The 13,756-nt window shown below is 42.2% G+C and overlaps 1 protein-coding gene across 3 annotated transcripts in view; it reads right to left on the minus strand.

The window, feature by feature from the left end:
* Positions 1 to 258: 258 nt before the first annotated feature.
* The window catches only part of LPGAT1 (lysophosphatidylglycerol acyltransferase 1), a 64,814-nt gene continuing 51,316 nt past the window's right edge, over positions 259 to 13,756 (minus strand). For all 3 annotated transcript variants that reach the window (XM_075412954.1, XM_075412955.1, XM_075412956.1), the window contains 2 exons: positions 9,230 to 9,336; positions 259 to 5,024 (listed from right to left, as the gene is read on the minus strand). In XM_075412954.1, coding sequence (XP_075269069.1) covers positions 4,873 to 5,024; positions 9,230 to 9,336 — 259 coding nt within the window. In that variant the 3' untranslated portion in view covers positions 259 to 4,872. The remainder of the gene's footprint in view (positions 5,025 to 9,229; positions 9,337 to 13,756) is intronic.

Raw genomic sequence — 13,756 nt, forward strand, 5'->3', positions numbered from 1 at the left:
GGGAAGCTGCTTTCCCCCCTCCGCCCTCCTGCTCCACTCCTCCCCTTACCACTTCTGGCAGAGGCTCTGCCTCTGTCCCGATGAGAGCTCTAACAAGCCACGCTACCTACTGCAGCTGGATAGTGAACCCAAGTGTCATTTTACTATGTGTTGTGTTTATGGTAAGCACAGCAGAGACTGGGTATCTACTGGATATAAGCACAATAAATACAACCAAAGAAAATCATCCCATGTATTAAGGATTATAAGCACATGAAATAATCTTGAAAAAAAAATCAACTTTATTTTTGCCACACACACAAAAAAAAAAAAAGGGGAAAAGACACCCAATAATCTCTGTAGAGAAATGCCACTTCTGGTATCTGTCTACATTTCTGAAAGACATCTTGGCTGCTGGAAAGATTTGATTAAAAAAAATCCAATGAAATAAATTCAATGAAATAATTCCAAACACGACCAGCTGTTTGCAACATCACTGAGAATCACTACAGGCTTCTGCATCCATTTTCTCATACCAAACAAAAATGCAGGTAACACAGGAAGGAAGGAGAAAATTGGAGGTGAAAATAACTGGTATCGAGAAAACTCATTTTTATCATACAAAATGAACATCATTGTGGAGTAATTGTAAGGAACTAACTCACTTTAATAGGACAGTTGTTCAGTGAATAATGACTTCGCTATCCAATGATAAAATAAAAGGGTTAACTTCAAAATGCATAGAATCCTTTCAAAGACTTCTGTTGTATCACAGCCAGGCAGTCGACTGGTTTTACAGAAAAAAACCCCAGAGCTGCTCAGAAGTGTTCACAATGTACGCAGACGTTTTAAACCAGAGTATGGTTTCAGTTTTGCTCTTCCAGTTGTTCTTTTTTTTTAAAAAAAAGTGTAAAAACTATCAAATACGCAGTTTTGCAAAATAACTCTTCATTTCATATGGCTCCATTATTTCCAAACAAGACAGTACCCCAGATGTGTAATTATGCTGTGTGATTGCAGCAGATCACCACAAAATCTCCGGCTGACTATCAAGAGACTGCACCTGACCCCGGTCTCGCGGTTTGGAAATCCCAGCTCTAAGTACCTTTGGTCCCAAAAATGTTACGTCAAGGCAAAGTGGAGCAGCTGAATCCTGTCGCACACAGTGATCGGTATCTGTATTATCTTGTACAAACAGGTGGAAAAAGTTAACAGCACTTTATGGCAGTGTCAGACAAAACCCCATCACATCACTGGCAAAACAAGTGAGTCACAAACAGTACCACAGTGACTGCTGTATTTTAACTGCAATCAGATGCAACTTGGTTTTGATGCTGGGGGTGGAGGAGGGAGAAGGAAGCTTTTAATTTTCCAGTGAGCACGGTAAATTGAAATCTTGCTTTTCAAAATCTGATGACAGCAACTTAAAAAAGAAAAATCCCTCCTGCAAGAGCCATCACTGTTGAAAAGGTCGACTGAGCCGTGCATAGAATACAAGGGCACCCGCATGAAGGCGACTCACCCAGGGGCACTGACGAAGACGTGGCTCCTTGTCAGCAGACAGATGCTCTTCACGTAACAGGATCTGAAGAGCAGCAAGACTGAACCGTGAGGGCGTCGATCGTTTCAGCTGTAACAACTTGTTTGTGAACCACTAAACATAGAAACGTACCGATGTTTTGTGTGCAACCCTGGCAGAGAACTGTCTTTATTTGCAATACACTTCAATTCCCATCTTCTCACTTCTGTGTGCAACAGCTTTCAGTTCGTGTTTTCTCTGTGAATTCTTCATTCGTTATTGGTTTATACATCCTTCCATTATATTTCCCCTAACATAAATTCAAAGTCATATTAATTAACCACATTGTGATCAAATGTATGCTTCATTAACACCATTTTCCATCGAACGCCTTTTGAACTCTTCAGAAGAGGAAGCCCACGGATGGCGCAGCAGAACGCCCGGCACAGCTGTAACGCGGGCCGCTGCCGGAAGGCAGAACCGACCTGCAGCCAACAGGAGTTCACGTTTTACAAACAAGCCTGCTACGCTCCCAACAGTCCTGACCAGCATGGTATTTCTAGCACAGAATTTCCTATATATTGTATACATTTTACATTTTTCCCTTGATAGAAACAACTTCTTTTATCCAATTTATTCTCTTTCGTGAAGCAGCATCCAAGCTGATGCTGGGAGGGTGCTGGGGAGTTTCTCACCAACAGTTTCATTCCACTGTCACCCCCAGCAACCCAGCCATATGGAGACACAGTGTCGGGCTCTCTTCCCATTTCCCAGTGCAGGCAGAAAGGAAGCCTCAGACCTGATACTATTTACTCACCCTACCAAAACAACAATCAGTGCTTGAAAACAAATGTCTCACAGTAGTAAGAACTACGGAGGAACAAACTGAAAATCAACAGGACCCGATAAATCCAATCATTATCTGAAACATTACTGCGCGTTACTGATTTCTTTAGGCAGCATGTGAACACTCACTGTCGACTGCAATCCACTGGGGTGGGGGAAGAAAAAAAATACACTGCAGCTGAAAAACCAGTATGCTTTTACATGGAGTTCGCAGGATCTATAAAGAACAACCTCCTGATGTGAGGTACTGCTGTGCAATCTGCTTAGATAAACTTCCCTTTTTATATCACTCTAGTCTGTCTTAGCTCAAAATAAAGCCAGCTGTACCACGGGCATCTCGGTGGTTCTGATCAAACCACCTGGTGGAGCACAGAAATGAGCAGTTTCTCACCTGCATTTTGCAATTTTGAGAGTCCGTTTATGCCCATGCGCTGCAGACATCACCACTGCCACGGTCACGACGCTGTGCTGGCCCAACACCCTCCCGTAAAACGACAGATTAAATACATTCATTCCAGCAGCTGCCCTTCAGCAAGAGCAACAGGAAAAAAAAACCACTCCCAAAACTGCCTCCCTTTCAGGGCATACCTCTTTTTGAATGGATTTTACGTTACACCAGAATTCAGGTGTGTGCCTGGCTATACAGGGATGGGATTTAGAAACAACCTCTTGCCTACAGCACGAAGCGCTGGGCAACCAGCTGCAGTCCTTCTTTACAGTCTGCGAGGGGACTGGCAGGCAGCTCAGGGGCACTTGCTGTGCTGCCATCTGCAGCCACCCTGCTGGGCTACCTCAGGATGAAACTGCTGCGTCTGGGGGGACAGGTGGCACACGGGACTGGGTGCTTTTCCATGAAGTCATGGCAATCGGCATTGCCTCGTATTTTGGTAAGCTCTCAGCTCCCCCCCCAAGGGAACACCAGCTAGGTTTTGTATTCTGCACCCCCCCACTGGGATTCATGTACGGGAGAGGGAGAGAGGAGGGGGATCGTATTGCTGACTCGGAGCCAAAACTACGGAGGGCTTGCTTTGTTCTCAGTCAGATCACTCCGTACGAGGCAGTATGCCAGCGTCTGAAGTTCTGGCTACCCTGCCTGCGTTTAGAGAGATTAGTTTTATTTTAGGAACAGCGCTCTCAAATCTGTGCATAATCACATAAACATGATGCCAGTTAGACTTGCCAGAACTAAGACAGTACATCACAGACATCCTTCCAAAAGTATCCTGTGTGATACATCTGAAAGTGTCTTCTGATCCAGTCTGCCTTTCAGTTCGACTCGTCCTTCTTCCAGTAAGATTTTAGCACAGTGGTGAGCTAATTAATACTGCCCTCCGTGTAGTTATTCAGAATATTTACCATACTTTTTTTTTCTTGCAGTAGTATCTTCCTATAAATTTATGACCGCAATTATACCTATTCTTCCTTTTTAAGAAACTAGTTTTTCTTCTATTACTCCTTAGCAAAACATTAAGATGGTTGGCATTGAATTATTTAAACTCTCCCAGAAGTATATTTAGTGCTATTGCAACTAGGGGGAGAAAAAGGCCTCTAGAAACCACTCCAAGGTCACCTTGGTTGGACTGCAGTATACAAAATACAGAGGTGGCTAAAAATCACCAGCAGCACCAGCAGACCTTCAGAAACAGCTAGAATTGCCCTGGCTCCCGACGCGTGACGCACAAAGCTCTCCCCTGTTCCCCAAGTTTCCTGTCTTTCCTCCTTTAAAAGTGCATTTTGGAAACTGATAATGATCGTTGCGATGCATTCTGAACACGAAGGGAAAATAAACCGCGTGCCTTCGTATTTTCCAGGTCTCCTCGCAACCCGAGATACTGGTAGCACACGAAATTCAGCGAGCTGATGCTCAGCCCACGGCGGGACAGGCCGATTCATCACACGTGGAGAGCTTCTAATCCCACCACGCTGCCGCAATGCCTCGCCGAGGACCGATTCCTCACAAAACACACCTGACGCTGGACGCTGCCTGGGTCTGGGTTTTAGATCAACGTGTCTAACACAACAGCTGCTGACTGTGTAGCCGCAAAGATACCGCCACCAGCTCTGCTGAGTATCTCTGACTCCAGCACAATGAGTTGCAACGAAATACAAGTTGTGCAAATGAGGAATCTCTACGACACCGATGCTGCACAGACTACGGAAGAGACAAATCGCTGAATTTTCTGCGCTCTAACTACAATGCCGAGAAATACTTGTGGTGACAGAGCTCTCGTCACAGACATTCTTCTACGGTGGTTGTACGATTGCACCTTTTGTCCAAATGCTGAATTTGCTTAAGTGTGGGTGAGAGTATACATTTTTAAAAATACAGACAAATCTTAAAATAATACATCATCAGGTCACTATGTTACTGATCTTCACTTTTAGCGGAGTTTAAAATTTCCCCGAAGAGAGGGAAGAGTCTGTCCAGTATTTTCCTTTATTCTTGAATATTCACATTTGCACATATGACAAGATACTCATTTGCAAGAGCCCGGATTCCCATCGTGTCCTCAGGTCCCATTCCACTTTTAAAATAGGCAGTGATAAAAATACTGAAAGATGCAGTACCACATTCCGCCTGACAAAAATGCAAGTGACTGTATGCCGACTAGCCACAGGTTACTGAGGGTCATCTCCCGAGAAATGGCTTTTGTTTGACCCTCCAGTGGCGGAAAAGCTCCTGAAAGAGAAAATAAAACACATTTAACACTTCTGCAGCAGGGACTATAGCCTTAATGCTCGAGTCTTTACCACCTCTGTTTGTCCCAGCGACAGCGCCCACAAACGATCAATTGGTTACTTCTGTACTACACTGTTAAACTTTCAAAAGATTCTCCAGCATTGTCAGTTATCTTTAAGAAAATTGAAAAAAAAACCCAAACCCAAAACTTATTTATGAAGAACAATTTTCATTTCATTGGGATATAAACTTTGGGCATGAACTTCAAAGCATTCCTTAAAAGCAGCTCTCCTCACTGTACTCAGCCTTTGCAGGGAGATAACTACGTTTTCTGTGTTATTTTTGAGGTTTTATTAACACCTGTATGATCAAATTGAACGGATTCCATATTAAACTTCACAACTGCTTGGTAATGATTTTGTATACTGCGAAGAAGCAACACACGTACATTCTCAAGGTTCCTCTTGAAAATATAAATATACACACGCACACACTTTTTTCCTAAACAATAGTTTCCACGTGTTGTTTGAGCCGTCGGCGGCCAGTCAGTCACACCGATGGCAGGAGCGTTGTGATCTGCCACACAGCTTTGCAGAACGATCTCACTGAGGTGCCTGTTTAGATGAGGACGACTGGCAAAGCTACAGCTGACAATTTAAAAAAAAGTCATTTTTCCCCATTCTGATTTCTCTTGACTTGCAACACTGCATTAAATGCATCTGAGTAGTCTGAATACATCAGAGCTTTATGATCATAAGCAAACTGTTTGCATACATTTACATCAGCATATTAAATAATTTGCGTTACATTTTACTGAGATGCACAGTGCCTGGATGATATGATCCACTTTTGTTGTTGTTAATCCTGAACAGTGGGTATAAAAATTCTAAATATACCAGAGAAGACGATGTACTTGCTGCAGCATTCTGGAGTCACGACGACTCACAGAAGAACAAGAGACGAATGATTCAAAGAGCAAAGATATAGCAGTGTCAATTTTTAATCTTAGGAACCACACAATTTGGGCAATTAGATACCATCAGCAACTTATCTCTGTGCTTCAGATTTGCAATCACTGGAGGAACTGCAATCAAGCATTTAAGACAAAGCTTTTCTTCCTGTATGAATGCTCTTAAATTAAAGGAAAAAAAAACCATCTACCCCCCCCAAGAAAACCCTTGATGAGTCCCATCCTCCTCTCCCCGAGATGTATTTTCACACATGGGCAGGTATGCCACACCATTTATTGCCCAGTAACTCTGACTGCTGAACTTCTGTTTGTCCACCTTATGCCACATTTGTTCCCTCATGGCCCATTTGTTTTTCTGCACCCAGACTGACCTTTGGTTTAAATAACTTTCCTTTTTCCTCGGCACATACAGCAACTGCCTCGTCCCCCTCTCCCCAGCCAGCCTGTATCCTACAGAGAACATGATCCTTTACTTTGCCAGCTGAGACAAGCCAAGCATTTTTAGCTGTCCTTCACAGAAATGACTCCTCCTCCCCCTTAGTCATCTCAGCACATATTACCAGTCCCTCTTCCTGGCTCAATTCGTACGTCTCAAACGGGGACAATGTACACAGAATTGCCAGGCGAGGTTTCAGATTTGGTACAATGAAAAGTATTTCCGGAGCACGGGTGAAAACGCCTCTCATCGCTTACTCTTTTAGTTACATCACACCAGCTGGCTTACGATCAGAGTGAATGAAGAGCATGATGCCTTCAGGATACAATTACTCGTTTCCAACTCGTAAGCTCCTAGTTTATAGGGGGTTTATTTCAATTAGCCTTCAAGTGCTTTTGTTCTGCTAAATGTCATCTCATTCGCGTTACCGCAGTGTTCGAGGTTATCCTGCTAAAGACTTTACAGAAATCATGAACCTGCCAGTACAAGCTTTCCACTAGCTGCTAAAATAGGAGTCTTTGTGTTGCTTATACGTACAGATATTAACTGTAAACAATCTTAATTTTATAAATGAAATGTGTAAAAAGCACCTGTAAGAAAGGATGGGACAGTTTTGTATTCAAATTTTAGGCAGATACTTCTTTTGTTTAATTTTAAGAGGTCTAATATTATAGGTTTTCCCCAGATCCATTACAATTCGGAACACTTAGGCATAAAGTGCCTAAAGGCGTTTTAGGCTTTGTTTCTTCCTCTTCCCAAATAAAAATATGCCAAAAGAATGCAATCCTGCCAAAGACATCATCAATTCGAACTTTTAAAGTTTCACGTAGCATTAAACATTGCTCCAGCTTTATGAACTGAGAGGAGTTCCCAAGCAGTGCACATTTAAAAAACCCATCTGCTGCAACAGCCCCAAGTCTTGGAACCACCCCGACCCGAGAGAACGTAACACACCAACACAAAGGTCGCCCTTGAGCAGCTCCAGGGGTTCCCCTCGCATGGGGCCTCAGGACTCCTCCAAGGAGTTTCCAGAAACTGTAACAGCACTTTTGCAGTCAGCCAAGAAAAACAATGCTAGCAAGGTCTCAACCGGCATAAATAGTAGTAACTTTAAATTATGCTAATTGACACCTAATAAGGTCCTATGTCATAGCATTTACATCTTATTAATGCCTACTGATTACATGGGCAAATTATAACCAATTATCCTATTTTGGAAGCGCATTTCAGTGAATAAATCTGATTACATTCATTATACTCTCTGAAATTCTGGTCTAGATTTTTTGGGGTATAACTTGTTTTAATGGTATTGATGAAATAATGTCTCAGTAACAAGAATTCCTTAAGTCCTACTGACTACACCTGTAGTTTTAAACAGATTCACAAACTTATTTGTCTAATCAAGTCCAGTCTATGCATCTGGATGCAATTTATATAGCAGGGTCTGACTTTTGCCATCAATGATGGATGAGTGACAGCAGTATTTCATAAAGCAAAACACAACTCCGGGTTGTTAAAGAATTCTATTAATCTTTTTAAGGCCTACAGCTGATAAATTAAGCACTCAAAACCGAATTAAAGCAGTCTTTGCAATAAATTATGGAACAGAAGTAGCTTTGTTTAACATAGTCACTCTGGAATATTCAACTCCGTTAATTCACCAGAATGAGTATTTTTCCCCCTCAACAACTGTGATACTTGCTAATGAAGAGATTATTTTTCTTCAGAGACAAGTTGCATTATTTCATCTGGAGTCTTCCTACTCAGCCTATGTTTGATAAATTTCCTTTCATACACATCTAAATAAAACTCTGTTTTTTCTTCTCTGGATTTTCTTTTTCTTTTTTTTATTATGATGAATTCCTCTGTTTTGTATTCCAAACATCCCCATGCTGGAGAGCAGATGACATACTGCAGTGTCAACAACTGGATGGAAAAAAAGAGCCCTGAGGAAACATCTCTCCAACTATAGTTTCATAATATTTCCCTGATATTTTAAATTACACGTTTGGCAGTATCCCTTCAGTAATGTTCTCAATGCCCTAAATTTATTGAGGTTCCCCTGATCCACTAACACTGCAGGTACATTACGATGGAAGCGATTCTCGGTACCCTGCAGCAAGGAGGGCAGGGCTGACAGCCCCAGGCTGCAGAGACTTCATGCCATGCAGTTCTGACAGATCCTCCCAACCACAGCATCCTTCTCCTCAGCGTAAGGGGAAACAGAAGCGGACTATGGTTTTGGATTAGATCCGCAGACTACTCGGATCAGCTTCCTCTAACAGTGCAAGTGCCAGAGGAACACGCTGAACAGCCGCACTAAGCAGATGAAATAACCTGCCTCACGTTAGAGTCTTATTTAATCCCTTTTAGTCAAGAACTTGCTCCTTTTAAACCCTGAAGGTTTTATATCCCCTCCAAACTTCACATAAGCTCTGAATACTTTTACTTTGCATGTAAATGTTCACTGCCTCTTTGCATCCTGCTGAATTATTCCACTCAATGAAATGCCATGGCAGCAAGTTTCACAGCTGAACTGTATGTTATTGCAGACAAAAAAAAGAGGATTTCCTTAGATCTGTTTTGAATGTGCCAGCTTCCAAACACCACCCTGTTCTAACCGGGGTGATTTACCTTTCCTAGATCATTTTTCATCAAACTTTTTTGCCGCATAAATAGTAGTAATAATTATATCTGCTGCATTCATGTGAAGAACGTACATGCGTTCTCAAACCATTGTGAGCTCCTTGTAAGAAAAGACATTAACAAAGCACAATTCTTTGCTGGATACCATCCTACCTGTTTCATAGAAATGCGTCAACAGATCCTCCTTTTCAATGAATCGTTGATAGAGCCAGTGTGTAAGCGCTTCAGGCTCCGCAGGTACATCTTTAACTGGAAAAATTCTACCAAAGAAATAAACATAAATGAAACCCAGGAAATCCGTTCTCTACGTGTAGGACAAAACTCTTCCCTTCTGCCCCAGCCCGCCCCAAAACACAGTGAACGAGCGTTTGGTACGAATCTAACTGCACGGTCCATTGCCTCTCTGATTCAGAGATCACATAGCTATTAAGGATACAAAACTGGAATATTCCAGGTTACCAGCCAGATGCACACAGAAGACATGGGCATTATTAACGTCTATCGAATGCTGCAGTGCAGCATTTGATAAAAGCTACTAAGTTGCTGGGGTTTTTTAAAATAGAACACCACCACGCTGTGTTGCTATCCTTAAAGAAAAACCCCAAAAACAGCACCAAACCGAGAACCAATGAAGTTCGTGCATTGGAAGGAAGAAATAGAAGACCGAGAAGGTTCATCCAGTTTTGAAGAAACAGTTCTTCAACAGGCAGAAGCTACGCAACGCCATCACTAAGGACCAATAGCTCTTCTGTATCGCAGCAAATGAGTCCTCTGTGCTTTTCAAAGGATGGCAGCATCTTTGTCTGAAGTTTCTAAAGCAGGTTTTACTCTGAAAACTGACTATGTATGTATGTGTACTCAGATATTGCTACTCCGTTTTAAAAACTCCAGTGGAAGAATTACCAATGTTTTGGTACTTCTGCACTTAATACTAGGTCTACTTAGAAAAATAAAATATCCAGTGCAGAACTGACTGAGATATATACACTCAGAAACCCCCAAATAACCCACCATACCTCACTGGATTTTTTTCAAAATAGAGTTTCAAGTCTTACAGTAATTGTGAAATCTCCTCAGTAGACCCTAAGTGCCTTCTGATATATACAAGAGCTTAGACATCCACTGTTTCACTGAGAGGCCAACGCAGGAACGATGCATGTCTCAGGCTAGCATGAAAGATTCATACTCTGAAATGTAGGAGCTTTATTGTAGGTTCCTCTTCTCAGGTGAGCTCCCACTTACCCTGTCATCTACACCATGCTTCTGTTGTCACCAGTGGATTTTCAGTTTCTTTTTAAACACTGTCTTGACTGATTGTACTGAACAGAACTTGAAGTAACACCACAATCCTGCGGGAAGTGTCTGAACAGATACGGGAACACCAGACTATGGAAATAAGACACTTCTGAAGAACGCTTTTGTTGCTGTTACTGTTTTCAACATCTTTGCTTGCTTTGTTGCCAAGTCATCTGTACCTCCTCCTTTCAGTTTCATGCACAGAAAAATAAGCTGTAAGTGGAGGAGAGAAGCAGCAAAGCATTGCTCTAAGAAGTGAATTAAAAACAATGGTGCCTCGGTATGCAGAGGTAACTTCTATATAAGGTATTGAACAACTTTATTTACCAGCTATGGCATCAACACCAACTGAGGTGTCTCCATAGCCTTTGTGGCAATTCTGCCTACATCTCTCTCACACTGCAGAGTTCTCTGTGCTCAAGTAAAGCCAGTCTCAGTAACCAGCAATTAGCAGTTGTTATCTTAGGTAAAATACAGCTTGAAGAAAAGTCTTTGGCCAAAGACAAACACCATGAAATAGCTGGCAGTCCAGTAAACAGCTCCAGTCCTCAGCATGCATATTAAGAACGATGAGAAAGACAGGTGACAAAGAACTATTTTATCTTGAAGCCCAGACGTTGTACAACAGATTAAAATTAAACCACGCAGAGGCAAGAAAAAAGAAACACCCACAGAGAAAGGACAATTTTTGTTGAGGGTATAATGCTAACACAGACTTACTCTGTCCCCAAACACAACCGAGTTGCCAAGCACTATTTTTACTCTCTTCTGCCTATCTGCTATGAAGAGATAAAAGGACTCAGCAACTGAATACTGTGTTTCACGGTATATTTCTGAAGGACAGATGCTTGCTTACGCAAGCCTGAAGATGGTTCAGAACTAACAGAACGTGTGTGGGGGCTCGGGACAGAAGTCTAGGATCACCTGGCTTCACACCGTTTCCACTGTAAGCTGCAGATACTCTTCACCTCCACCTCTCAGCTACCCAATGGGTAACAACTCTACAGCTCAATATCCTAGTTCAGCCTTCTATTTTTCCAAGAATGTACCTATTAGTGTGAAAATATTATTGCAAGAGCTTACAAGATACTCGCTAGAAACAATTTATGAGCTGGTACTTCAATGGAGTAGCAAAGTAGCACAAGTGATGCCAATAGGGTGAGAGACCAACAGAATACAGCACACCACTCTCCTGCTTGAATCCACCCAGGCTCTTGTACGAATTGACACAGTACCAAAATACTTAAATCTCGGATACAAACTCCGCTTCTTAGAAGTTTAAGAAGCAATCACTGTTACACCCAGTTTGAATGAACGTTAGTGTAGAGTGGAAAACAACTGGTGTTCCAATAATGCTACACTGGCTGTCACAATCTAGCAATAGTAAGTTCTAGTGTATTTAGAAGTATTGTCAAACATATTTTTAGATTATCCACAGTTATTTTTACAAGTGGAACACTTATTAATGACTGAGCTAAATTAGAGGCAAAAAGTTAAAAAAAAAAAATAAAAAAATCCTTAAACACTGGAAGAAGCCCTTCCTGTACCGGATAAGGTGAAGCTATACTAAACACACTGCCACTATCATCGTTCTCTGCCCATCAGAGGACTCCTTTACATCTGTGTTCTAAAAAGAACACCCTCTTTAAGGAGACTGGCTTCAGGAAAGGTAACTGAGAAAGTCTGGTGTTACAAAACTCTCTACACAGATGATACGGAACACCGGCTGAAAGCCACTGCTCTAACTGGAGCAGGGTCATCCCCACCCATGGGCTGCGAGGTCTGCCAGGCCTAGTGTTAGAAGCGGCAGAAAATAATTGCTTCTTTTCAATGAGACACGTAAACAGTTGTCAATGCAGTCACAGTATAGGCATCATTTTGGCTTTACCCCACCTTTGGGTATCCAGCACCAGGAATGCCACTAAGAACAAACAGTTTGCTGATGTCCTTAGGAAAATAAAGTGTTATCACCACACAGAACTGTCCTGACAAGGAACAAGGTCACCATGTAATATCTGAAGCTTCTAGATTCTCTTGGGCACTTGAATCTTCCTAGCTTTTGGACAAAACTAACCTCACATTGCATGAAAATAAGAGCATCTTTGTTCCTGGTGTGGCAAACAAGGAGTTTAATAGCCCTGGATAAGATAACTTGACCAGAAAATTCAAGCGTAATGGAAGTACCTCCTTTTATTTCTCATCAGGGGAACAGCTGCTTTGCTACCGCTGGGTGAGGTGGGAAGGGGCTAAATTTGAGGAAAAGCAGTGCCACCACAGGCTGCACCTGAGAAGTCAACAGGGGCGGTGGCAGTAAAGGCGTACTCCGATGGGAGTCTGCAGCGCAGTCTTGGTAATTAAGCAACATCTTCTAGCTGGAAGTTACCTATCTGCAGCTGCGAGGGGACAACGGCTGCGGGACGCTCCACGTAGCTGACTGAGGGACGGCAGCTTTCTCAAACCACTACACAGATATGTTTCTATGCCCCAAAGAGAACATATTAGCATACATGACAGTCCAGGAAAGAAGAAAGGATTTTAAAAAAAGGAGATGTAACTGCCAAAGACATGTTGGCATACATAAGAAATCCTGCAAGACTTGCCTACTGACAGGCCATTTCTCAAAGTATACCAAATAATTTTCAGAAACACAGCATTTTCAGAAACATTGGATCTCTTTTAAATGGTCTTTATTAGAGAAACAATCTCTGATTCTGTTTTAAAATTCATTAAGTTCATAGATACCACCTTTAAGTACTAATTGCCTTTCATCATCTGTCCTACCCTGAATTAAAGTTCTTTATTACTCTTTCTAAATCATAGTATTATTTGCTGTTTCAATGACTCTTTAAATAAACTCAGCATGATGGAGGTTGTTGGTAGGTCTCAGGCATGAACAAAAATAACTTACTTGCGTAAAAAAGCGTATTAAAATACATTGCCAAACTGGATGCCCTTCACAGACATTTCTGCAAAACTCATTCAGCAACCACAATGTATTCCATCTTATTTATAGCTAGGAGTCTTGTTGATTTCAATAAATCTGTATCAATGTAGACACAAAAAAAGAACTTCCTCAGTAGCTGGAAGCTTGTTTCAACAGCAGCACAGTACAAAAACTGGTATGAGAAGAAAGGTGACATAGTACTCATCCGCATTACGGCACACAGAGAGCTGAGTTAGCTGGAAACAGCGTGGTACTTCCACGCAGCATAAACGCGGCCACCCTCTGCGGCAGAGGCGGCTACAGCTGGCTCCGACTTGGGGGCCTCCACCCCACAGTCGCTGTCACACAGTGCAAACACAGGAGATGGTCTTGGCAAGGGCACAACCCAGCAGGAAGCTAATGCATAAAATGCCAACGCCGCGCCATTCTTGATCAGGGGG

This window comes from Opisthocomus hoazin, chromosome 2 (genome assembly GCF_030867145.1).
Source record: "Opisthocomus hoazin isolate bOpiHoa1 chromosome 2, bOpiHoa1.hap1, whole genome shotgun sequence".
Classification (NCBI taxonomy): Eukaryota; Metazoa; Chordata; class Aves; order Opisthocomiformes; family Opisthocomidae; genus Opisthocomus; species Opisthocomus hoazin.